Consider the following 26,875-nt stretch of genomic DNA (forward strand, 5'->3'; position numbering starts at 1 on the left):
AGGGCAGAGTCACAGAACAAGAGAATAGTGTGCAGAGAGAGAGAGGGAGAGAGAGAGAAAGAGAGAGAGAGAGATTTAAAAAAAAAACTTGACATATACATGCTGTAGAGATAGAAAAAGAAAACAGCTAGAAGTTATGTAATCATTGTGTGTGCAAGTCAATATATTTTTGAATCCTGGCTGTGATATATTTTAGCGGTTTAAAAATTCCCCAACCCAAGTTGTTGTTTTAACAGAAAATACAAGCCAAAATCAGCACAAGAAAGAAAACCACACTCGTCGAGCGTTATTATGGGACCATAAATGTTTTCTACTGACCAAACATGGCCACAGGTAAAACTCCTAAAAACTATAAAATTGCAAAGCAGACCGCAATTATATGTGCATTGTTCCTAATTATATTTTCCATTCTGCATTGCATTTCTGCTGTTGCTTGCGAGGACCCCTGCACGCTGACCCACAGCATCAGGAAAACCCGCTGGAATGGAAACTGCCAGGTTCTTGGTGTGCAGGGATCTTTTTATGAGAGTCCCTGCAGAGCAATTGTGTGCTTGTGTATGTGAAAGGGGTTTCAGGAATGAGGATGATTTTAATGAGGCTTGGCAAACAGCATCTGTTGGCATGCTAGCTGGTCCTGAAGGCGACCCGTAAGTACAGATGCTAATCTTACCAGCCTCACGGTGTGTGTGTGTGTGTGTGTTTGGTGCTATTTCAAACTTTATGTGGTTTAAAAACAGCGGCAGTGATTACTGAAAAGTTACACATGCACAATACTCATCCAAAACTGTATAAGAGTTAGGTTTCTCATAGGAGTTTGCCGTGTGGTAGTTTGTGGTACCTTCACGCCTTCATTGTAGCTGTCTGTAGGATTGAGGCCAGAGACTCCTGCTGGGTGGCTGGGACCGCCGGGCCGAGGAGGCTTTTTAGGAGGTGCTGCATGTTCTGAGGATGACAAAAAGAGTCAGTCTGCAAGTCAATCTGCACTTTTAAGCAAGTTACACATTGCAAGAAAAAATTCAGTTTTGCCATAACATGAATAGATTATATTTTATAACAGCGATTTTAAATTGTCGCACTATTTCAAAATATATTGCTGTTTCTACTGTATTTCTGATCACATACAGTGTAAATGCAGCCTCAGTGAACATAAGAGACTTCTTTCAAAAACATTGGGAAAAAAAAATTGTACTAACCCCACTCACCTACTTTCCCTACAGGTTGGTAGATGTGCTGGTTTCCAGTCTGCAAACAAAAAACACAGTTAAACAGTTAAAAATATGCAGGGGTCAAGACTGACTGTGCCATGTGTGTTGTTGTGGTCTGGGTGGGGAGCAGCCTGGATGCCTGGCATGCCAACACACACACACACACACACACACATCTCCCAAGACCACAGTGAATCAAAGAGGACAGCCCAATGAGACAGGGTAGATATTCAAAACCACTGCAGCAGACAAACCAGCTCTACAGAGCAGCTGTGGGGTTCCAGATCATGACAAGCATGAAGTGCATTTAAAAACTAGCAAACATCTGTAGTGGTTCTGTGTTAACTTTAGAATTGGGAAGGCGGAGCAGATTGGGTTTCTTGAGTGTTCACTGCTGCTTGTTTCTTCACAAAAGGGCCCTTGTCCTTGGTCTCATACTTATCCCACTGATTTTTTTTAACAGAAATCCAGCTATGACACACATTTCATTACATTAAGGCTTATAAAAGCACACTACAGCAAAATGTATATGAACTCAGTTCACTAAAGAGACGCTGAGTCCAAAAATCTGAGACCAACAATAAAAATGTATGACAAAAATGCAAAAAAAGGACAATTTATCATACTGCCATTTTTATAATTTTCATAAATCAACATGATTTTCAGAATGTTTTAGAATTTGGTTTGTCCCTTCTTCAATTTTTTAACATGAACTCCACAAGTCTGTCAGACCTGATGATTGTGATTTGAGAATGATCTAAAGAGCATTCTTGTGCTTTAATGGAGGCAAGAACATCTGACCTTACAAAGAGTCACATGACCAATGTCACAATTTTTACTTTTTTAATCAGTGACTAACAACAGGAACATCACACTTTTAAATTTACAATTTAGTTATCCTTCATTTTAAAGCTTTGAAACAGAATTTTGAATTTATTTTTCCCAGAATTCCATATTTTCAGTGTGCTTTTAGACCTCCATAACTACACAAGAGTGAACACAATCTCCCAGTTGTAAATCACAGTTATATATTCTTTTAGTCTTCCATCAAAAACAATTTAAATCAAATTCCTGTGCATGCACAGAATTCCCCCACAGCGAGTGTGAGGTGACGCCCATATACAGTATAATTTACTGCAGATGTCCACGAGCGGGGAAAACTACTATATTTAACATGACTTGATCAGATGATTAACACTCACTCTCTCTCACACACACATGCACACGCACACACTTGCTTTACAGACAGTCACTATGAACTGTTGTTGTATAAAAAGAGCTGTGTAAACATTCTTAGATTTTTTTTTCTTTTAATTCAAGCATGGGAAAAAAACAAATGGGTCTGGAACAATATGATGATAGCGAGTAAACAGAGACAGAATCTTCATTTTTGGGTGAATTATCCCCTTAACCTTAAATAAATAAATAACTTATGTTTATTAAGATTTACACAACCATTCAAATTTTTCAAAATTTTTTTTAAGTCTCTAATGCTCACTCAATTTATTCATGAGATATCAACGCTGAATTTTCAGCAGCCATTATTTCAGTCTTCAGTGTCACAAGATTCTTCAGTAATACTTCTAATATGCTGATTTGGTGCTCAAGAAACATTTCTTTCTTCTGTCAGTGTTAAAAACAACGGTTTAATATTTTTGTGGAAATCATGATAAATATACTTCAGGATTCTTTACTAAATAGAATGTTTGAAAGAACAGCATTTTTATTTTTTGTAACAATATAAATGTTGACTGTTACTTTTGATCAATCATTGCTGCATAAAATTATTAATTTCTTCTTCTAAAAAGAAAAAAAGAACTCTTACTGACCTCAAATTTTTAAACGGGAATCGATTTCAACAAAAAGGAAGCAAATGAAGAGAAACTCACTGGTCCCTGTAGGCTTCCATCATCACGGTCAATGCTGCCTCGGGAACTTCTCCCATCAGGCTTCTGCCCCACAAACACACACACACACACAGAGAGAGAGAAGGTCAAAACCAACTCCTTATTCGACAAATTGATGTCTGTCGTATATGTTGTGCTAATTCGCACTCCATCCTGAAGTGAAGTGATACATGATTCCAGCTAGAAGCAATTTGTATTTCCTCAATCAAAATGTGAATGCTGCACAGGCACAGTAGCAGCCAGCGTGAACACATTTGATGTTTAAATGCCACAAAAAAGTAGAATAAGTGATCAACACTTTCCCACATGGTCAATCATTTCATTGTTTAAATCCCATTACACTTACTGCTCACAAAACTTCACACACTAACTCGTGTCTGTATCTACTCCGTAAAATAACAACAAACAACCCATCCATAACTCAACTGAACATAAACCAATCATTTACACCAATGTCATAGTCCATGATGGTTCAAGACCCCTTAAAGATGAACTAAAAACAGTGTAAAATCTACACATTTAGCTTAACTAAAATTGCACCCTCCCCTTCCCATCCTTCGAAGTTCACTGTACCAGTTTTCCGAAGCAGGATTTGAAGACCTGCATCTTCCCGTCTCTTCCTGTGAGCGTTTCTCTCTGGCGTTTCTTAAGCATGGAGAAGAGCACGGAGTGGATCTCCATTAAGCAAGCCCGTGTGTGTGTGTGAGAGATAAGTCAGAGTGTGTGTGTGTGTGTGTGTGTGTGTGTGTGTGTGAAGTGACTCGTCTCCTGAATGTGAGACATATTAAACGCACACACTGACTCACTCACAGCCGACGAGCCTCAACTCAACTCAGCCAAGCCAAGCCCTTTTCTGCTCTCCTCCTCTCTCTCTCTCATTCCCTAGCTCAGTGTTTTCTCTCTTTCCCTCCCATTATCCCTCATGCACATTTGCGTATAACATCTGTGAAGAGATGAAAACTTCCTCTGATCAGTAATTTAGCTTTCAGCAGATGTAGGTCAGGCTGAGTTTACCCGTCTCACGCCTCAGTGCCAACAAAACCCTTCATTACGGAGGAATTCCTGACAACTGCACCTGTATCAAATGGCCAGGATCAAAACCTCATTCATCCACTCACAACGTCAAAAAAACCCCACAAAACATTTAATGGACATGCAAATGCTTTTTTATCCTTCCAGAACTTTTTGAAAAAGGTCAAACCTTGACTGTTTGAGGTCATTTTTGACCAGGAAAAGTAAGTATAGCTTAAGTTAAATTCAGCGTTTACTGAAATGTTGCACCACTAACATCCTTGAAGCAGTTATTAAATCATGCACTTTTTAGAGGACTTTTGATTACTTAGATCTTATGTGGCCTGTCTTTAATTGGTCAAAAATGACAGAAAAGGTTTTTAAAAGAATAGATGATCTCGAATGAAATTATTTGCTCATACTGGAAACCAAAAAATAAATGATGAAAAAAAATAAGTTGCCCATAGAATTCATGCATTATTACTTTAATATTCAGTGAATTCTGAATCAGTCAGAATCATGAACAAATCGTTCTTTTGAACCAGGTCTTTTTAATAAACTGATTCACTAATCAGAATGAATTTGTTCTTAATCATTAAACGTATGGACTTAATGATTCAATCAAAATTATTAATCAATACATTGTTTGACTTGAGAAGACTTGGAATAAAGCTCACGAGTTATGGACAAACCTTTTATAACATTTGTTGTCATTTTTGTAGCTTGTAACTATGAACAGTTGCTTTATGGAAAAGAGCAGCATGACTTTTCAAAATACTCCCTTTTGTGCTCCACTGACAAAAACAGATTCAGAAAGACATCGGGATGAGCAAATCATTTTTGGATTCCTATAGACATTTCATTTCAACAGACGTTGTTTGTGAGGAAAAGTAATAGTTTAAGCAGAAGAATGAATGTTGTTTGCTGTGGTAGAGCTCTGCATGCCCTTTTTAGTTGGTACAGGAAGCTGCGTTTGAGTTTTTCTGCGAGACAAACTGAACATAATGACACAGTGAAGATACAAATGACGGAGACTGTGAGCCAAAACTTGGCACACCACAAACACACACAAATATTCTCAGACAAAAAAGGAGGGGATAAGAGGGTTAGGGAACAAAGACGAGCAGATGAATGTGAGGAAGGGATGGAAGAGGTGAAGGTGAATGGGATCAGTACCAGTAGTCTCTCCTCCTGCTCCAACCAACGCTGATCCTCCTCCATCTGCTGCTGCTGAAGCAATAACTGCTCCTCCATCAGCTGAGACAGACCAGCACACACAGCCACACCATCCTGAAACAAACACAAATCATGAACAACCAAAACCAAACAGGCACTCCAGTCTTGATACTGTAGCTGCCTTAACAACCTTCTGTTAAGATCCAGGACATTTACTATCTTTACAAAGGGAAAATTTATGATTGTAGGCTCCGCACAAGATTCTGAATTTCCCCACACAGAGTTTTCTCAAGTTACAAGAATTTGCCTTGTTGAACAACAGCTGCTTGCTTTGACTTCTGTGTGAGTGGTGCTTCAAGCATTGCTTCACTATTAACAATTGCCCAAGTTTGGTCTTTTTTCTGAAGAACAGTGGTAAATTAAACTGCTCAGGATAAGCAAGGGCCTCGTGAACAACTCAAAACAACTCGAACAAAATAACGAAAAAAAAAAAAAAACACTGATGACCATCCAGGTGATGACAATAAGGTAAAGTTCACAATCTTTTGACAGCACAGTGAATATTTCATGGAAAGTATTCGATGAATTCAAAATACAATCTCAAAGTGATCGGTTTGACATGTTCTTTATGGCAGCAACTCATTTCAGGTCATGCAGGCCATGAGACGAGCATGAAGGCATCAGCATGATTTGAGAACAAACTTGCTGCAGCTTTTGGCTAAAATGAGCTACCTTAAAAGGCCTCCGACATTTATTAATGTTTAAAACAGCCTTCACATTGGGAGCATCTCTGGGATGCCTAAAGTGCTGTTTATGTTGGCAGCTCAATCGGTGTTGAAACAGAGCTTAGTTCAGCATTCAGAAATCCTGCAGATGTCTAACCTCCATGCTGGGATTCCACATGTGATCCTGAGCTGCCCTGCGATGGTTCCAGCTGTCGTGGGGATCAAGCACAGTCCCTGCGGCCTGGGAAGGGTACATCCCACCGGGCACTGGAAGCAAGCCATGTGGGCCAGAGTTCCCTGCCATCTATATCATGCCAAAAGCACATATAAAGCAAACTTACATTTTTTATGTACATCCAGGGGTTAATTCGCTAGTGTTTTATTCAATTCACTTGCTAGTTGTCTGGTGCCTCCTTCAAACTCTAGTAATGGGAACTGAGTCTTAGTCAATTTACCCATCTGACTTCGACTAATAGAAGCACTGTACCTGATAATGGTTGTGCTGTCCCATGTGCTGAGGACTAGGGTAGAACCCTTCACTGGAGCGGGGACTTGGATAACCAGGTCGACTGGGCTGTAATCACACACAACTATGTCAATATACTAGTATATCTTAACCAACCAGGTTCATGTCAGGTGATGCTGTTAAATTCAGTCCACCAATATATGCACACAATATTCTTGGCATTTTGTGTGGATGAAGATTTCAGGCTGTCGAAGGGAAAAAATTAAAACAGGCAAACAAAAAATGCAAGCAGTTAATAAAATGTTAACACAATGCACGTTATTTCAGAAATGTTATTATAGTTCTACAGTACATGGGCCGGTATTATATATTCGAGGGATGGGATTGTAAAATGAATGCTGATTGACAGGAAACAGTCTTCATCCGATTGGATGGGATACTCCTTGCTCAGCTGTGGGTGGAAAAAAAGAAAGAAAAAAAAAAACAGCAGATGGACTGATCTACCTTATAAAACCGTTCATAGAGACAGTCGACTGACCACAGCTCCAGAAGAGCAAAGGAGGAAACAAAGGAACAGAAGAAGAAAAGTAGATGATAACATACAGTAACATACACTAAGTGGGAAGAAAAGGGTTTAAATGGGGAGAAAAAACAACATGAAGACTGGCTACTTTAAGAACTAATTTCCTTTTGTTAATGATGTTTAGAGATGCGGATGGGTTTGGGAATCTTTTTACAACTGTGTGTGCTTCTGAAAATAAAGCAATAATACATTTTGAGATTCACAAAACTAAAAAAAGGCATGGCTATGGCAGGTTCAAGCTTAATTTGAATTAAAAACATGTTATATCAGGTCTGGCGCACAGTTTAGTTTACATGCACTGAAGAGGCAACATGCAGTTTTCCTACACAGGAAGATTTTTAATTTTTTTTTTTTTTTTTTTTTAAATCCTCTTCAGTCGTGACTGAAATGGTCTAAAATGGCTCTAAAATAAGAACTACTGTACACTGAAGCCTAAAAGGCACCACGGTAATTGAGAGTCACAGTGGTTGAGTCAATAAAATACCTTTACTGTATTACAGTTCAATCTTTGTCAGACTAAAAGCAATAACTTGTCAATAACAGTCTGGTTCAGGAAATAAAAATCACATCAAACTTTCTTCAGAGGGCAACTGATTATTTTAACAATAACCTAGAAACCTCTGAATACAGACCTACTGTAAGCTCAAAGGTTATTAAATGCTTTTAAGCTGTCAGTCCTTGTTTTTTTAAACTTAAGCAACAATTTAAAAAGGAAACCTGGTGAAAAATTACAATAGGCATGATTCTGCTAAAAGATCTCCACCAATCAGAGCTTGCCCACTCCAATAAAGTACAGCAGTCTAATGTAATTGTATAATATTTCTTTCCCTCACTTAAGTGATTAAGTATCTTTGTCAAATACTTAATAATGAAATTATTTATCAGACGGAGTCCTGGGCCCCTGAGGGAACAGCAGGGACCAGTGCAGCAGTAACGACTGAAGCAGAAGCGGGGTCTGATGCAAAGGGAGATGTGGGAACCAAAGGGTTGCTGTGGCTAAACATACACGCATACAAAATGACAGCTAAACAACCTGGGTAAACATGACACAAACAGCTAACACGAAATTTAGTAAGGCATGACATGGATGAATGCAGAATGCCAGGTGTGAGCAGTCAACATAAAAACAGACATCAGCACCTGGACAGGATGACTGGCGGGTCTGACAGAGAGCAGAGGGGGTTTGAAAGTAAAAGTATGAGGTGCTTTAAGCCACACACAGAGCGAATGAAGAGATCAGCCTGGCCTATCAATCACCACAACATGAGCAACACAGGAGAGGGACAGACAGATTATCAATATCAATCAAAAAAGAAAAGCTACAATTCAAATGTTTGGAGTTGGTAAGATTTTAGAATGTTTTTAATATGCACTTATTTAAAAAGTGTTTGATGCTCCCCAGGGCTGCATTTAAAAATGTAATTTACTTTCAGCAGCCATTACTCCAGTATTCAGTGTCACATGATCCTTCAGAAATCATACTAATATGCTGATTTGATGTTCAAGAAACATTTATTTTTACGGTCAGTGTTGAAAAAGTTGTGCTGTGTTGTGCTTAATATTTTTGCAGAAACTGCGATACATTTTTTCAGGATTCTTTGTAACACTACAAATGCCTTTACTGTCACTTTAGATCAATTTGAACTTATCCTTTCTGAATAGTTGATCAGTTATTTAATATGATTTATTATAAGTAGTTTAATAAATAATAATAAAAAAATGAATGTATTTCCTATTAAAAGAGGACGTAAGACTCAATGAGTCATCAATATGTTTAAAGATTTTTTCCCAGAAAAACAGCACATTTTCAAAGCACAGAAATCGGAATATTTCTAAAATAAATTTTTGTCAACTTTGAAGAGCGAAAATACCGATCTCAAAGCTGGCACACACTGACTCCAAGTCTTGATTTCACGGATGCATTGATTTTCATCTAAAAGCGGTTTAATTTGACTGAATTACTGATCAGTTTATAGATCGATCAGTCAGTATGTGATTGATTTCTTTGTATTCTTCAAGTGATAAATGGCGCTTGAACCTGTCTTTTGTTTGACTAAAATATGGAAAGATTATGACACATCCAAATATGTTCACTGATCACACAGCTTGCTCAGACAGATGAAGAGAGTACCAAAGACAGAGAACCACATGGGAAGAAACACTTTTGCATATGGGAAGCAAATGTTACGCACAGTGGGGGTCCAAAAGCCTGAGATCACACTGAACCTCTGTGATTCAGAATCAAATTCAAATTCGAAAATAAAAATACACACGAACAATCCAATGATGGAAACTGATGTACTTTTCTGCATTATTAGTCAGCTACACATTGACAATACATGGAGATCAGTAGTCAGAGGGTTTAACAAAATAAATTGCCCGGCACAGTTACTTACTTTGGGTGGTGCTTCATCCGAGCCTCCTAAATCCCAGGATACGGGGACCTGCCTCCTCATCTCCATACGGCTACGCTCTTCCAGCTGAGCCTTCTCCTCCGCAAGGATGGTACTGCACAAACACCGATGGAAACCTCTATTTAACAACAGCATCCTTCTTCTAAAACTACAACCCCTTAGGAGATCTAAATATGGATCCGAGAGTTTGCGATCGCTCTTGGAGGGCTGGTAGGTAATAAATCTCTTCGATACGAATGACAAATTTTGCCTCAATCTTTGCTTTAATACTTGTCAATGGGTGTGAGTTCAAGAAAAGACAACTCCAGTTTTATGCAACTGGTTAACAGGCGGAGTCACTATCATCACAGACGAGTCAGTGTAAGATCCCAACCCACACACGGTCGACTTCCACAGAAAATAAACCAACCCTGATTCATACCTGAAACACTCTTCAAACTATTGCACAATCAAATACTTCCTGAGAAGCTGTAAGTAGTCGACGTAATAAGAGGTAGACAGGCATCTCATTATATAAACATATTTAATCCGTCATATTATGTCATGCTAGACTGCTGTGTGAGTAAAAAGAGACACTTGAGATTTACAAACTCCTCGTGCATAACTTTTTTTTTTAAAGATATTAATACATTTATTCAGCAAGGATGCTGATCAATGTGAAAGTAAAAACAGTTACAATGTTACATTCACAAAATATCAAGCTCCACAACTCTTTTCAACTATGATAATAATCATAATAATAATAATAATAATAATAATAATAATAATAAGTGTTGTTTCTTGAGCATCAAATCAACATATTAGAATGATTTCTGAAGCACCATTGAACACTGAAGACTGTAATAATGACTGCTGAAAATTCAGCTTTGACATGAATGGAACTAAATTTAAATTAAAGGAATAAAAATTAAAAATAAAACATTAAAAATTTTATTTAAATAGAAAACAGTTATTTAAGTTATTTCTATATTTCACAATATTATTATTTTGACTGTTTCTCAAACTTCTTTCAAAAACATTTTACTCCTACCGACGCCAAACCTTTGAGAGTTGTTTCGGGGTGGGGTCTGCTCATGATAGACCCCAACATAGACACAATAAAGCTCCAGCACACCAACAGCAATAGCTTCAATAAAAGCCCTTTTAACTCACCAGACAGTCCTTACAGTATCGATATGTAAAGTTTATAGATCCCCTCAGTAAAGCCTTGTGCTCAGATGCGGTTACAAAAACGCTAGAGGTGCGAAGAAAGGCTGGAGCATGTAAGTCTTGGGGTGAGAGAATCTAAGCTGAATGAGAGAGGGACTATTTTTGGAAACTCTGTTATCTCTGAGAGTGTGTGGATGGAGAGAGAGAGAGATGCAGGATAAACAGAGGGGACACCTGTTGTGATCAATCCAGACCTGTTGAACGTCACCACACCCAGACCATCATACACAGCCATGACTTTTGCAGGGGTCTCAGGCTCTCAAAAAAAAGACAAAATACTGTTGCTGAATGTAACTAAACAGACCAAAAGGTGCTATGATTATTTCAGGCATAAAAGCTCTTGACCATTACCAACAAGACTGAAATCTGTCCTCACAAATATTATATAAAAAAGAAAAAGTTTCTTAACAAAAATGGTTAAGAAAATTAATAATAAATCAAGTAATACGCTTCAAATTTTAAATAAATAAAATGAAAAGTCAAATGTCAAAGTTATGCTTAATATCTATTTATAAAGAAAATTATTCTTAAATATTTAGAATAATATTAACAAAATTACAAAATAACAAAAATAGTGAAAAGTCATGAGGCTTGGGCTAGACAGGCTTTATATAATAAATCATTCTTGATTTAAAATAATAATAATAACCAAACTGAAATCTACCAAAACAGCTCTTGGTGAGGATGATTTCTTCCTAATCAAAGCTGTAAGAAACCAAACGATGACATTAGAATTGAAAGCTTTCTAAATGAAACAAAATGTAAAAAAAGAATTGTTATAAAAAGGTTGGACTTAACAGCTCTAGGTAGGACTAAATGATTAACAATATTTGTGTGTGTGTGTGTGTGTGTGTGTGTGTGAGAGAGAGGTGGGCAGACGGACGTACATAACACATACAGAATCTAAGAAATGACTATCGACGCACAGGTGACTCACACAAACCACATCAGTCTAGCATCCTCCGTCTGTCTGTGATTGACAGACTATCTGCATCCTCTAACTCTAATTTCTCAAGTTTAAGCTGAACTTTACTGGGCTACTATACTCAGCTGAGAGCAACTCTGTTAAAAGAACGTGACTGCTTTTACTGTGTTATTGTGACACAACAATCACACCTAATTCAGTACATGTGTTACAGTGTCTATATATTCTAGTCACTTACACCTGAACTAGCTAATCAAGGTCTTACCAGGCATACTTGAAACTTCCAGCCAGGTGTGTGATGCAAGCTGGAATCAAATATCATATCAAACATCTCAACATACATGGACGTTCAGACACACAAAATATTTATTAAGTCTCAGTGTTCAGACTAAAACTATTTAGTGCAAAGACAAACATAATGATTCATTCCTCAAGCTGTTTGAAGTGGACTATGCTTTCATTTTGCAACTGCTGACAAAGACATTTGGGGAACAGCCAATGGATTTAATAGAGATTAAGCATCCTGTGTGTCAAACCCACGTGATTTCATCACATTTCATAATGCCCATTTCTCAGTGTGACGCGCTTTTAAAACAATTCCCATCAACACTGACCCTGAGATGACATCATAAAGACCATAAATCGACTAATCACAGACCTCAAGCATACAGAAGCTACTTCTCTTTTGTAATAACAACAGGATATTGACTGAATCTCTGCTTTGATACTAGAAACAGACGTTCTACCATTTAAACCTACCGCAAATTTAATGAGGGTAGAGAAAGGGATCTGTATTTTCCAACATGCTTTTCAAAACATTTCACTCCATCCAAGAAATCTAAAAAATAAAAATGTTTAAACTCCAGATGCGACATGACATATCTTCCTCAATCTGGATATCTGGGACATCCGTGTATGACAAGATTCAACAAGATTCCTCAGATTATTAGGGATTTAGGCTGTCAAAGAACAGCTCGTTTTTTTTCCCCTTTTTTCCATCTCCATTAGCATTTACGGGAACTGACTGACTGACTGCATGTGTGGACATGAACAGACATTTGGGAACTCCACACTATTGTATCATGAAGGATGCAGGGAGTGTGTGTGTGTTTGTGCTTGTTTGGCTGTATGTGTGCACGCCTGAAAGGTTTACAGATAAAACCTCAATGATAAAAGAAGGAGAGTATGATTTTTCTCATGGTGGATATTATGAAATCAGGTCCAGACAGTAAGTGCCATAGACATGCAGAGGGTGAATCAAGGCTTAATGGGATTAAACTTCCTCTAAAATGCCTTTTGGAGTATTTACACTCAACATACACACTACCATTCAAAGTTTGGGATCACCAAGATTTACTGATATTTAATAATGATTAAACATTAGCACAATTTAATTAAAAAAGAAAAAAAAGAACTACATTCATCGGAAATACAAATCTTTTGTAAAATTCTAAACGTCTTTACTGTCACTCTTGATCAATTTAATAAAGAAACAAAATTATGCATACCCTGCCCCCCAATGCAAAATGTTTTAAAGGTAGTGTATACTGTACAATACAGTACAAAGCATGGGGAGATTTTTTTGTTTTGTTTTTATAAATGATCAAACTACGAGAGTACCAAATGAAATAATAAAACTATTTGTGAATATAAAGTACAACATAAACATTAACCAAATGTAACAAGAGCAACTAAATTGCAAATATGAAGTGCACATATGGATTTGGAAAATTTACACGAAACCATAACAACCATGGTAAGTGAGTGAAAAATAAATGAGTGTTAAATAAGTGACACAACACTTGCTGGCCCAAGACTCGAACCCACAACCTTAGGGTTATGAGTCAAACTCTCTAACCACTAGGCCACGACTTCCCCGCAAAATGTACAGAATCTTTATAATATACACAAAGCTAAGTACTGGAACTATAAAGCCCTAAACCAGATTAGTAAATTATACCTGGACTTGGAAGGAAACCAGAGTATTGCTGTAAAAAACCTGTAAAATGCTCTACAGGTAAAAACTGCTCAGTTGTTTGCATTGAACTTAGTCAAGTGTGGCTGTGTTGGGCTGAATCTCCATATGCTGTACAAGACACAATCACTGTAGTCAGACAGTCATTTATACTAGAGCATTACAGTGCCCTCTAATGCTATTACTGTGGTCTTGACACTCTAAACCAGGATGGTGAATGGAAGTGTGGAGATGACTACTAGCAACCTACGTGAAATTGAAAAAAGATATGCTTGAAAAATAGCAAGTTTTACATATGCAAAAAAAAAATCGCCTTTAAATTCTAATGTGTGCATAGTGAGCGGACCAGAATTTGAATCTCGATAAAGTCATGTGGACTGACCTTAGTTGGCCTTTGAGCTCGGTGAATCGTGGTCGTTTGCTGGGGTCATACGCCCAGCACTTGGTCATCAGGCTGTAGAGGGTTGGTGGGCAGTTGGGCGGCATTGCCAGACGCTCGCCATTCTCAATTCGGCCGATCACATCGTTATTCTTCACGCCTTGAAACGGCTTTACTCCGTACATCAGTATCTCCCACATACACACCCCTAAAACACAAACTAAGGTCAGATACACATGAACCACCTCTGATGAAACTCAACTTTAGCACTAATTAAAGACACTGTTAATTAAACTCTCACAACACACACAGGATGGAAATATAAAAATTCTACTCCACTAAAAACTCTCTTCACACATATTTTCTAAAAAGTTTAGACTATAAATATAATGCTAATGGAAAATGTGCATTGTCTGAACATGCAAAGGATGTTGACTTTCTGATTCTGACAGAGGAATTTAGGAAAGCACACACACACACACACACACACACACACACACTCTCTCTCTGTTACCAAACATCCACACATCGCTGGCTGAGGTAAAACGTCTGAAGTTTATTGACTCTGGTGCCATCCATTTAATAGGCAGTTTTCCTTTAGAGGCTGTGAAGAGAGAGAGAGAGAGAGATAGAGAGAGAGAGAGAGAATTAGTGTGAATGAGAAGTGGAGAACTGTACATTCAGGCAGGTGTAAAGGCTTGTTCATTTTTTAATGATTCACATTCAGAAGTGAACCTGTTTTTATGTGGGCTTCCTGATCTGTACTGAAGAAGATACATTAATACCTTTATAATAAGAGCTGTCCTCCATATATCTAGACAAACCAAAGTCTCCCAGCTTCACACAGTCCACTGAAGACACCAGAACATTCCGTGCCGCAATGTCCCTGAAAAAAAAGACGTTACTTAAGAATATGCCGAGTTGTTCTTTCCACCTCATTTCTATAATTTCTATAATAAATATTCATGCTGAAGTGCTACTAGATGGGGATTATGTCTGCAGATACTTTCAACAGGAATTGGGTGCTGCTGTTCATTATCAATTATGATGGCTTGGACGATGTGGACACATACCTGTGTACAAAGCGTTTGCTCTCCAGGTACGCAAGAGCTGTGCTGAGCTGGTAAGAAAACAGGATCAGTGATGCTAAATCCAGACTGTACTTCCTAATCTGAAGAAAGGAACGCAGCTGAAAAGCAAAAGAGGAGAAAAGATTCATAAATATAATCAGTAAGTCCAGAAACATTATTTCAACAGCTTTATGCAAATTCGCAGAAAACCAAATTAATCTGAAATCAACATTTATCACTAGATGGTGCTGTTGTATAAGTCACAGAAAACTACAATCTGTATCAGCAGCACTAGTAATGAAAGCACTGCTATGATGTTTTCCTCTGCTCATAGTCAACAGCACATAAGTGTAAAAAAAAACCTATGCTTAAGTGTTGTGTAAATGTTGGTCCATTTTGATGCATAATGGTCCTGTCAATCAACCACTTCATTGAAAAGGGGGTTTAAACTTCAAATAAACAGGGCTTAAAAAAAATAATGGGTAAAAGGTAAATTATTACGTACATTATACATTCTCAAAAATATGCCTGACATCTATTGAATATGCTGCAAAAGATAATTAAGCATCAACTAAAATAACATGTAGATCATGTCAAATTTACACATAACGTTATATAAAAGAGATGCACCGATCGACCGGCCAGGGACCGGAATTAGTCGATTTGCCGCACGATTGGCCCTTACCGGTGACTGGCCGGTCAGTTTGCCGATTTCGAGCCAGTCCGTTTTTTGACGTCACAGCTACGCTCAAATCTGCATGTAAACATGTCGTTGGCGTGGAAGCTCTTCACTCTGAGTGAAGAAGACAAAAAGTTTGCAATTTGTTATACGTGTAGGGGCAAAGTAAACTGTGCGGGAACCACAGGGCTTGATTAACGCTTGTCTGGGCCAAGTAGATTTTTTTTTTTGAAAGGGGCAACTTGCCCGACCGGACAAGAAGTTTGAAGCTTGATTAAAACGTACAGTTTAGAGTGTAAACAAAAAGTCAGAGACTGATAATGTATTGATGTCATGCCAGATGAGGCTCGTGCAGCCTGTCTGAGTGAGAGATAGATAATCGTTCAGAAAACAAAGCAAATGAGCACCATTTCATTTTCCCCAACATTTCTTATTTGTCTGTTTTATTTATTTATTTTATTTAAAACAATCGTATAATTTATATATGCATTTGCTATTTTGCGGTGTAAATGCAATTATGTTACATCGGTTTAATCAAATTTATAATGTGTAATAATTTATTTTATTATGTAAATAATTAATTAGTTTTGGGGAAAAAAAGATTTTTGTTTGTGTATGCTGTGAATTATAGTTCTTACAAAGAAAATCAGAATCTACAAAAATCATCATCGGCAGGTCACACTTACAAAAAATTATTTTAAAAAATCAGAATCGGACAAGGAAATTACAGTTGGTGCATCTCTATCATATATGTATGACAAACTGGAGCATCTTAACTTTAAGATATTATTTCACATTTTCTAAATAGGATTTTAATGTGTTACATTTTCTTATGTTTTTGTCCTATGATTAAAAAAAAAAACAGCAAGCGACTCATCTTTTATCGAATCACCTGAGACATTATGTTACATATTAACACAGATGTAAACAGGGTCTTATGTCAGTGCTTTCTCAACCAGGAGTCTGGGTCCCACTAGACTTAAAACTATTTTCATTTAGTTATATTCACAATTTTAATTAAAATGCTATAAAAAAAAAAAAAAATCATCGGAGACGTGCAATGACAAACAGCCACCACTAGCAATCATCTTTACTACACCTTTATGACCGGATTAAGTGACAAGCAGTCATGATGGATTCCTCCAGCCTTAACCCGGCTGCCATCGTTGTGAATAACTTGAGTTTAATATCAAGTCCCGTTCCTTTGAAGATTTAAGACGTGTTCAATCAAACTGTTACACTTAACCCAGATTGCCTGCCATCCGAAAAAACCCACCTCCCCCAGTGTGCACAGCTCCATGATGATCCACACTGGGTTTTCTGTAATGACGCCAATCAGCTTTACAATATGTGGGTGATCGAACTGTCGCATGGTCACTGCAGGAACATACAGAGAAAAAATTAATCCAACATCAGGGTTGCGACATTTTAGAAGAATACAGTACACAACTCCATTTGTTAAAAAACTAAACAAAAAAAACATAGTATTCAGAGGTTTGGGTTTATTTTTATTCTGCACCAATCAATTAAATTGATCAAAAGTGTCAGCAAGGACAAATGATTGTTACAAAAATTTTTTTTTCAAATAAATTCGGTTCTCTTGAATTTTCTATTAATGAAAGAATCTTGAGGGGGGGGGGATGTATCCTGGTTTCCACAAAAATATTAAGCAGCACAACGGTTTTCAACACTGATAATAAGAATAAGAAATGTTTCTTGAGCTCCAAATTAGAATAATTATTAGAACAATTTCTGACACTAAAGACTGGAGAAAATGCTAGCTGCTAAAAAAAATCAGCTGTCATCAAAGAAATAAATTACATTAAAAAAAAAGAAAACATTTATTTAAAACTGTAATACAAGTATAATGGAAGTATAATATATTATTCTCATAGTATTTATAAAAATGTCACAACTTCTTGTTTACAGTAAACTCAACCAGTGTGAAACCCGGTGATACATTTGGTATAGAAAAAAAAAAGAATCACCCCCTTTAAAATAATCCCATTTTGTTGCTGTGCAGTCTGAAATTAAAAGATATTTGTCACCTGGATGTTATAAATTGCCCGTCTTCATTTCAGGCTACAAAGCAACAAAATGATTATTTTAAAGGTGGTGATTCTCTTCTATACCCAGTGTGTGTTTATTTTTCAAAAGGCTGCAGCTGTCAAGACTTGTGGGATGTGCATCATGTCTATCTAAATCAGACAAAATAACTGAATTGTACAGTTAATTAAAATTATCTGTAAAAGCTGTAGTAAAAACATCATGTCCTGTTTATAAGTGTCTGACCTTTTCTTCACTATCACTCTCACACACATACCAGCACCTTTTCCAGTGTACAAAAGCCAACAGCTGTGCTCTTACAAACTCCACATCCTGAAAATGTTTGGAGTTTCGGCACCGACTAACCAAAACATTCTTCTCAATTACAGTGATGGGATGCTGATGGAAGCAGCCATTGAGAATGACACAGATATGCAGTGCTTTTACAGGCTGCTGGGGATCACTGATTTAACACTCACAGGCCTCCTGGAGAAACTTCTCTCGAACACTGTCCGAGGTGCAATTTTTACACGTCTTTATCGCCACGGAAAGAGCTGGGTTCTCCTGAAAGCACAAAAGATAAGACAAAATATTTTAATAACTGTTTCAGTAAAAAACATTAGTCTTTGTTCCAAAATAATTTCTGATCATCATCATTACATTGAGTAATTCACACTTTAATATAGAATAAACACTAAATAGACAGAAAATGACTAAAAGACTGGAATAAGTGCTGCTGAAAATTCAGCTTTGCCTTCACAGAAATGAATTGCATTTTAAAATAAATTAATACTGAAAATTAATATTATAATTTGTTTTTAAATATATTTCACAACACTACTGTTTTACTGTATTTCTGATCAAATAAATGCAGCCTTAGTTAGTGTAATAAACGTAATTTGAACATTAGTCTAAATAAATAAGTTAGATGTTTAAATAATTTAATAAGATGTAATAAAGTAATTTATACCGGACATATGTAAATCCCTTGATGGACGTCTCCAAACTGGCCCTCTCCGATACAGCGTCCCAGCTCAATTCTGTCTCTTTGGATCTCATAGTCCCTGGCTGAAAGACAAAATGGACTCATTCAACAAACTCTTAAAAATACCACTTCATATATGACTATCACAAACCACTTTCCACCATGTACTCAGAAAACGAAAAGACACCATGCAATTCTTCAGTCTATCTGAATCAGTACATATAAAGTATGCTTTTCAATATAGAATCCATCCCACACATGCCATACCAACCCAGTTATCAATCAAAAATGCATACAAATGGTTCTGCATTAAAGGGACCATTCACTAAAAAAAGAAAATTCTTTCATCATTTAGTCACACTCATGTTGCTCCAAACAGTTTTGGTCCCCATTTGCTTACACAGTACTTTCTTCCAGACTGTGAAAGTTAATGGGGACCAGCAACTGTTGGTCTTCAAACTATCTTCTTTTATGTTCACCGGAAGGAGGACATTTATACTGGTTTTGAAAAACCTCCAAGAGAGTTTGAGTAAATGATGATAGAAGCCTCATTTTAAGATGAATTGTCCTGTTAAGAAGAACAAATCAATTATCACTTGAATAAGCCCTCTGATCATCAATATTTAAAAGTGTCAAAGCCAGTTCGGAGCACCTTCATTGGAACTTAAAGGTGTCAGTTAAAATTCTGCATATGTGTATAAAACTCCAAAACAATTATTTCCATTTACAACATCAGTAAATAAAGAAAGATATAAAGATTCAACCACAAGAAACACAAACGGGCAAAGCAAAACCAACACACAGACCCCACCGTCACGCATGAAGGTTCAAGCATGCGGAAAAAAGGGAATGAAAACAGCAGGAGAAACATTTTTACCTTCATCTAGTCCATAATATTCTGTTGTGCCAATAACGAGAGAAAACAAAGTGGCAAATATAACACTGAATAACATTAAGGTCACCATTAACTGATAATTACTTCATTTTACAATAGGAAATTTGTATTAATAAAAGCAATGTTTACAAAATCCAAACAAATCTTGATATTAAGGCCCAGTGATTTTATCACTTATGTGCTTATTTCATAGTTGTGAACAACTTATTCAATATTAAACAGCATAATTTCCTTAAAAGCAATACTGCCTGTGAAGCAAATTGGTAAATAAAAAAGAACACCCTGTTTAACAGTGAAATCTGTATTTTGGGGGTAAAAACTTGTTAATTTGCTTTAAAAAAATGTAATGTATTTAAAACATTAAAAGGCATATGAAATTTATAATGTATTATAGTTGTATATGTAATGTATACATTTCAACAACATGAAAAGCCACAAGAATGTTAGATAAATGTATCAACAATATCTTACAAAAAACAAAAAAGTAAAATTGTAATGAAGAAATTACTATTAATTATTAATTATTGTAACTTAACCCTAAAAATGCTTTACTATAAAAATGTTATCAATGTTATTCCAGTAAAATGATTTTAGATTTACATGACTTTAGATTACAAACATAGAAGAATATGAATAAAAAATATATTAAATAATTTGATCAAATAAGGTTAATATTCTACAGGACATCGCACAACAATAGTGCACATGCTCAGGTTTTTACAGCGACAAGACTTTCTTTCCAATAATTTGCTAAATAATTTACCCAAAATGACAACATGACAAAGCTAATGGCTTGTTCCATTTATAAAATGGACCTTTAACATCATATCCATTTGAATGCTAGCTCACCACAGCACTATGTCTATCTCATGTGTCCATTAAACACATGGCACAGCGTCCATGTGCCCAACGCTGGTCAATGAATGCAATTCATTCTATTATTACAATACAGCTTCCTCTACTGAAGCCCACACATGTTTGACTGAGACCTAAGCGTACAGAAAGGAAGAGACAAAACTGAACACAGCGTTACTCTAGAGTTCAGTTTCAGACCTAAATGAACAGCTAAGCAGAAAGCGACACCGACTCAAGCAGCTGTAAACGTCTCAAGAGCTTCTGCGACTGTGATGCCAAACAGCGTGTTCACAAGTCAGGCAGATAATGGGAAGAAGGTTAGGAAAATGTGTAAAGTGATGTATTTGCTTTAGAGGATGCTTTTATAATACTGAACAGCTGAACTAATTAATACAAGGGTGTCTGTCGTGTAGAAGAACTTTTATCTTCCAGATTTAAAGTCACTAAAGACATACTGACATATTGAAATATTCACTCTTTACAATTTTAGATTACTTCAGCAAGTTATTATTTGTGGACAACACATACAAAATGATCTAATTTTGACTTGTACAATCAGTGTTACGGTGATTTTAAGCCAAAGCACATAATATTGGTCTGAGATCAGAATGAACCTGTGGTACTCACTGGAAGGCATGGTGTATGTGTCCTCTTCGTCTATGATCTCAGCATAGTCATCGGTTTCTGAAAAGGGAAAACAGTATTTTAAATCCAAACGTCCCCACGTCTTCTCATCTTGGAGACTCACACACTCTTTGGCAATCACACATGTCGTCTCTTCACCATTAACGCTGCAGTGCTTAGTTTAAAAGTGTTTCGGTGTCTATGTATTCTGCAGGAGCTTGAGTTGGCTTCAATCACATCCACACAGCTGTGATATCCGAGTGTGTTTACAGAGCGAGTACATCTGGCTGACAGGGGGAACTTTCTGTTCGAAGCATTAGTATCATTGGGGGAAAACAGATGAAGTCATGGGTTATTTTACAGTTTGGTATTAAGGAAAAAGTTTTGTCAAATATTCTCTATGCTGCAATGCGGCAAAAGCCAACAGATTTTGACAATTCATAATGATTGTCAGTGAAGTCCCATGAGTGGAGCGCTGAGAGCAAACACTTTCCCCTTACTGTGAGAGAAAGGGATGTGTGTTTCCAGTAGATAAAGTCTCCAACGTGGCAAAGCGGACTAGTTTTACCAGATCAAAACATCAAATTCCATTGCAAGCAACTGCTGCGAGAGATCACAGACACACACCTAGGTATTTTGTTTTTCTTGCGTTCACAGGGATGAAACATGGGAACTGAATGCACTGAAACGGTGCTATCAAAAAGAAAAACATTGACGCAGGCATCTGTTCACAGTTCTTCTGAGATTTCAGAAAATAGTTCTTCTAGAGGGAGAAAAAAAATTTTTTTTTTTGCCTTTTGATGATATTTAATATACATGTTGCTTTAAAGGCAAGTTTTCCTAATTGTTTTTCAATTTGAGACTTTTCAATTACATTCATAAAAATAAAGTAATTAACTGTACTATCCTACCTACAAATACGTTTCAATACAACATTTTATTGTAAGTACAAAAAACCATGTAGACACTTTTGTGAACATTTCTGAGCAAATCAGTTTTAAACTGATTGAGAGAAGAAAACAGAAATTTACATATTTGAATTCAATTTAAAGTTAATTTATATTCTAAAGTCACAAGATAAAGATGGAATCTAATACTAAAACTAGTGCCTATAGGAAACTTAAATGTGTAGTGCTGAAAAACTGCTGAAAATCACAAGATGACTCAAGATCGTATATTGTGAAATATTCAATAACTTGCGCCGCTCAAGCAAGAAGACATATTAAATTGGACTTTACCATCCCCACCAATATCATCTGTGGATCCAATCAGCATGCAAAAGAATTAAAAGAGAGACAGAGAGAAAGAGAAAGCATTAGATTAATGTCTATCATAAGACATTACGGAGGAGAGACAACAGAACGAAAGAGTATTTCACGGCTGTTACACAATGCAATAAAACAAAGCCCCGAACCATTATCATCAACAGAAAGATCTTGAAAAAATGCATTCTCATTCACATTAAAAACACATGCATTCTCAAGGTGGGGACTTTCCAGTGTCTCCTACTGTTACTACTCTGAGCTAATGATATTTTTTTAGTACTTTCATCAAGCCATTTTCCTTGTGGGGACCACTGACCCATGTGATTTAGGTGACTTCAGGTTTAATGATCCTTGTGGGGGCATTCAGTCCCCATAATGCAAGCAAAACATGCCCTACACACCCACACAAACTGTAAACTGCAACAGGGTTTGAGAGTATTTTACAATTACAGGGCTGTTACAAACAATTTAGAAACAATTCTAGAACAGCAGCTCAGAATGAAGCATAGAAAACATCAGAGGGTTACATAACGTGGTTGGAATTAGTTAAGGATTAAGTTCATTATCAATGAAAATGTGAGGTCACATCACAGTCCTCTTAGATGAGTCTTTACCTGAAACGGAGATGGCTTTGGCCCGGACTCCTTGCAATCTTTTCTCATGGTATGCTGATCTGTGTGACAGAAGTTGAAGAAGATGAAACGTGTACATTTTAAATGAAACTAAATGACAGCATGACCTTTTCCACACTGATCTGTTCCATTAGCGATGACATAACCGATGGGCACTAGCACAGTCACAATAATAGGAGCTGGGCTGCGGGTCACATTGGTTGAGGGAACACTAAGAGATTCCACATGTCTGAGCCAAAGAGGCCAAAGGAGCAAGAACAGGGCGAACGGAATCTATCTAATGACAAATTGTTGGAAAGGTTAGGATACCTGAGGGTCAGAGTTTTTGCAACTTACTTTGGAGCTTTTGGGATAGACGGAAGAGCTCTCTCTCCTTCTGTTGGCAAACATTTTAAAACAAAATTTACAAGAAAAAAGAAACAGTAAAATTGTGAAATATTAACATATAAAACAGCCGTTTTGTATTTAAATATATTTTAATTTAGCAAAGCTAAATGATCCCTCAGAAATCCTTCTGATATGCTGATTTAGTGTTCAAGTTGAAAACTTAAATGCTGCTGAATATTTTGCTTGAAATCATGTTCTTTCGAAACACCTTTTCAGGATTCTGTGTTGAACATAAGGTTACAAAAACAGCATTTATTTCAAATGGAAATACTTTGTAACATAAATGAGACCCTGGACCAGAAAACCAGTCTTTTTCAAAATTGAGATTTATACATCATTTAAAGGCTGAATAAATAAGCTTTCCATTTATGTATGGTTTGGGAAAATTTTTGGCTGAAATACAACTTTTTGAAAATCTGGAATCTGAGGGTGCAAAAACTGAGAAGAATACTGAGAAAATGGCTTTAAAAGTTGTCCAAATGAAGCCCTTAGCAATGCATATTACTTATCAAAAATTAAGTTTTGATATATTTACGATAAGAAAATTTACAAAATATCTTCATGGAACATGATCTTAACTCAATATCCTAATGATTTTTGGCATAAAAGAAAAATCAATAATTTTGACCCATACAGTGTTTTTTGGGTATTGCTAAAAATATACCACAAGTGACTTAAGACTGGTTTAGTGGTCCAGACTCCAGGATCACACATGTCTTTCCTGTGACTTTTGATTCATTTAATTCATTTAACTTTCCTGAATACATTTTTATATTTGTGTGTGCGTGCGTGTGTGTGTGTGTGTGTGTGGTCTCACCTTTCTGTACACGGACAATAAACGATGAAGAAGTTCCGTTAACAAGCCGACAGTAACCATCAATGAGATCGGCCATGTTCTCCGCTGTGTTCAGTGCTGTAGCTGTTACTGTCAAAGGCTTGAACAACAACACACCATATCCATGAATAAAAACCACACATAAGACAAAATGATACACTGAAAAAAGTGTGTGGATGTTACCTCGGGTGCTCCGGCCACGTCTAACTGCAGCACTCCCTTCCTTTCTCGCTCCTCGAACTGGATACTCTGCACTTGTGTGAAGTTAGCGAGGTGCGTTGGCTACAAAGAAACAGATACAGACATTAGAGTCACTGTTCAACTGTCTATCAATCCATCAGACCGTACACTACTTACATTTGAGCCTTTGTCCGTCAAATAACTGATGCCCTCCTCGGGTCCGATGGCCAACTCCACTGATATCACCCAGCTCGACTATCACACACAACCCCAGACAGATTCAACTCAAACACTTCATGAAACGCACACAAAATGATAAATACAATGCAAATTGATTTTACCCTCCCAATGAAAAATAATTACTAATGAACACTAATTTTAAAAAGAAATAATCAACTAAAACTACAATGTAGGAATACATTGAGAAATTCTTCATCTTTCAGCCAACAGAGGGCACTGCAGACCATTAAATAAGTCTTTCACTATTAAGGCAGAAATAATAAATCAGGAGAGTAAACACATGTAAATGACTTGTGGCTTTGTTTTAATGAAGTGAATTAATTACCATCTAAACTCGACTCACCCCGAGAGCGCATTTAAAACACTCCTTATCAAATCTGTATATAGGTGAAAGGATCTCAAAGAACTTGAGGATACACTGCTCGTCGTTCAGACTGGCGAACTGTTTAAAAGTCTGCTGGATCAGTTTCCGCAGGGATTTAGCCTGCAAAGACAAAATACCAATGACTAAATTGTATTGTATTGACATTAATTACAAACCATTAAAGTTGAAGTGTGTGAATTTTTGGAGATGATCAAATACTTCATCCTATACAAGTTTAATAAGTATAAGACAACTATACACCATTCATAAGCTCAATCAGTGGCACATGTTTGAGGTAGGACTATCTGTTTTTGCCTGGTGCACCTTTAGGTGTAGACAGAACAACAAAATGGGACATTTGAACCTGTAAACAAGGGAAAATACATTAATCTTCATCAATATCTTTAGAGAAAAGGAATAAAGGCCCGTGAATCATTTTGATGGCTCAAGAATAAGACAACAGTCAGAAAATCTCTTAACATATGAATAAAACGATTTCTGCACTTAAAACATAGTTTTATCTCAGTAAGGGGTCTTAATTTAAATTAAAAAGGAAAAACAGGTTCCTAAAAGCATTCAAACCTATCTTTAATGGTGTGAACAAGCCCTGTCAAATTACACAAACTTTTTCAAAAAGTATTCTTTATTCAGAGATGATACTTAGACAGTTAGAACCAGGGTCCTCTCCTTGAGAGATGTAAAATCATTTAAAGTCTAAAGGTTCTCGAATTAAAAACCCCAAAACTGGTCGGTAATTCTCTCTTCCCTCTTGACATGGACTTGGGTTTAATGGCAACCAATAAAAAGGAGGTGATTTTGGGCTGCTTTGGGGTAGAATGTAAAATATAAAGAGGAAGGGGAGCAGAGAGTGAAAGTCAAAAAGTCCTCCTTTATAATAAAGAACAGGGAAATCCTGTTCTCTTCAGTGGCTTCTTCAGTGAGAGAAGGAAAACATCTCAGGGGTGTGAGACCACAGAGGAAGCCAGGCAGGTAATAACATGGATTTTGCCTGAACAATAGCATTTTCTCATATCCAATAAATCAAGACAACCACTTGATGAAACCATCACAGGAGCATCACAAATGTCTTATTACCTTTACCGAGTCTAATAAACTCTTTGGAAAGAATCTCCGTAGACCAACATCCTTCCTGCAGGGAGAGGATACAGAAATACATTCACTTCAGTCTTTAAAGAAAGTGAAACATAAGATTTTAATGCAAAAGCACAAGAAATGAGACAGAAACTTGTTTGTGACTGAGCAATTATTACAGATAATGGTCTCTTCCGGTGTAAAGCAAGCAACACTACACTGCAGGAGATACGCAAAGATCAATTATATGCTACTAAAAATAGATCCGACAGGTTTCACAGGGCCATGCATCAGATATTCTGACCCACATACACACAATCTGAAAGGAAAAAAGAAAAAGAGAAATCCTCTAATGGTTCAATTAGGAATTACTGTACTCCTTTTAGTCTAGTATGAGCTTGGTTTGAAGTACACTGACAGCATTACATCATACAGTAAGTGAACACTGCAGTAATATGAGAATGAGAACCGATTGGGATTTAATTTTTTACATAATACTCAGCAAAAAAGTTAATCCAAGTTTCTGTCATGACAGTGACAACATTATTTTTTTATTTTATTTTTCATGCCAGGTTTCCCTATGGATGCCCATAACTGCAATTGTTTTCTCAAAACTGTGACTATTTCTATTGCTTTTGTAGATATCACAACTGCAACTTTATTTCTCCCGATTATTCTTAATTGTGATTATTTCTCACAAAAATGTTCTCAACTACTTTTATTACTCCGAGGTGAAAAAACATCACAACTA

At 36.7% G+C, this 26,875-nt stretch overlaps 1 protein-coding gene across 9 annotated transcripts in view; it reads right to left on the reverse strand.

The window, feature by feature from the left end:
• The window catches only part of LOC113059175 (focal adhesion kinase 1-like), a 50,221-nt gene that overhangs the window by 2,040 nt on the left and 21,306 nt on the right, over positions 1-26,875 (reverse strand). For 2 of the 9 annotated variants that reach the window (XM_026227475.1, XM_026227467.1), the window contains exons 7-30: positions 26,128-26,182; positions 25,012-25,152; positions 24,606-24,683; positions 24,432-24,530; positions 24,231-24,348; positions 23,363-23,402; positions 23,009-23,067; positions 22,368-22,385; positions 21,133-21,189; positions 19,633-19,653; positions 18,741-18,838; positions 18,250-18,334; positions 17,001-17,101; positions 15,049-15,164; positions 14,761-14,861; positions 14,490-14,579; positions 13,979-14,183; positions 9,470-9,581; positions 6,512-6,598; positions 6,182-6,328; positions 5,300-5,413; positions 3,095-3,157; positions 1,194-1,242; positions 839-942 (exon numbers count right to left, since the gene is read on the reverse strand). In XM_026227475.1, the coding sequence (XP_026083260.1) occupies positions 839-942; positions 1,194-1,242; positions 3,095-3,157; positions 5,300-5,413; positions 6,182-6,328; positions 6,512-6,598; positions 9,470-9,581; positions 13,979-14,183; positions 14,490-14,579; positions 14,761-14,861; positions 15,049-15,164; positions 17,001-17,101; positions 18,250-18,334; positions 18,741-18,838; positions 19,633-19,653; positions 21,133-21,189; positions 22,368-22,385; positions 23,009-23,067; positions 23,363-23,402; positions 24,231-24,348; positions 24,432-24,530; positions 24,606-24,683; positions 25,012-25,152; positions 26,128-26,182 (2,158 nt within the window). The remainder of the gene's footprint in view (positions 1-838; positions 943-1,193; positions 1,243-3,094; positions 3,158-5,299; positions 5,414-6,181; positions 6,329-6,511; positions 6,599-9,469; positions 9,582-13,978; positions 14,184-14,489; positions 14,580-14,760; positions 14,862-15,048; positions 15,165-17,000; positions 17,102-18,249; positions 18,335-18,740; positions 18,839-19,632; positions 19,654-21,132; positions 21,190-22,367; positions 22,386-23,008; positions 23,068-23,362; positions 23,403-24,230; positions 24,349-24,431; positions 24,531-24,605; positions 24,684-25,011; positions 25,153-26,127; positions 26,183-26,875) is intronic. The other 7 variants (XM_026227468.1, XM_026227471.1, XM_026227469.1 and 4 more) reach the window with 7 other exon arrangements.

The sequence above is a fragment of the Carassius auratus genome, chromosome 41, assembly GCF_003368295.1.
Source record: "Carassius auratus strain Wakin chromosome 41, ASM336829v1, whole genome shotgun sequence".
NCBI classification, from domain to species: domain Eukaryota; kingdom Metazoa; phylum Chordata; class Actinopteri; order Cypriniformes; family Cyprinidae; genus Carassius; species Carassius auratus.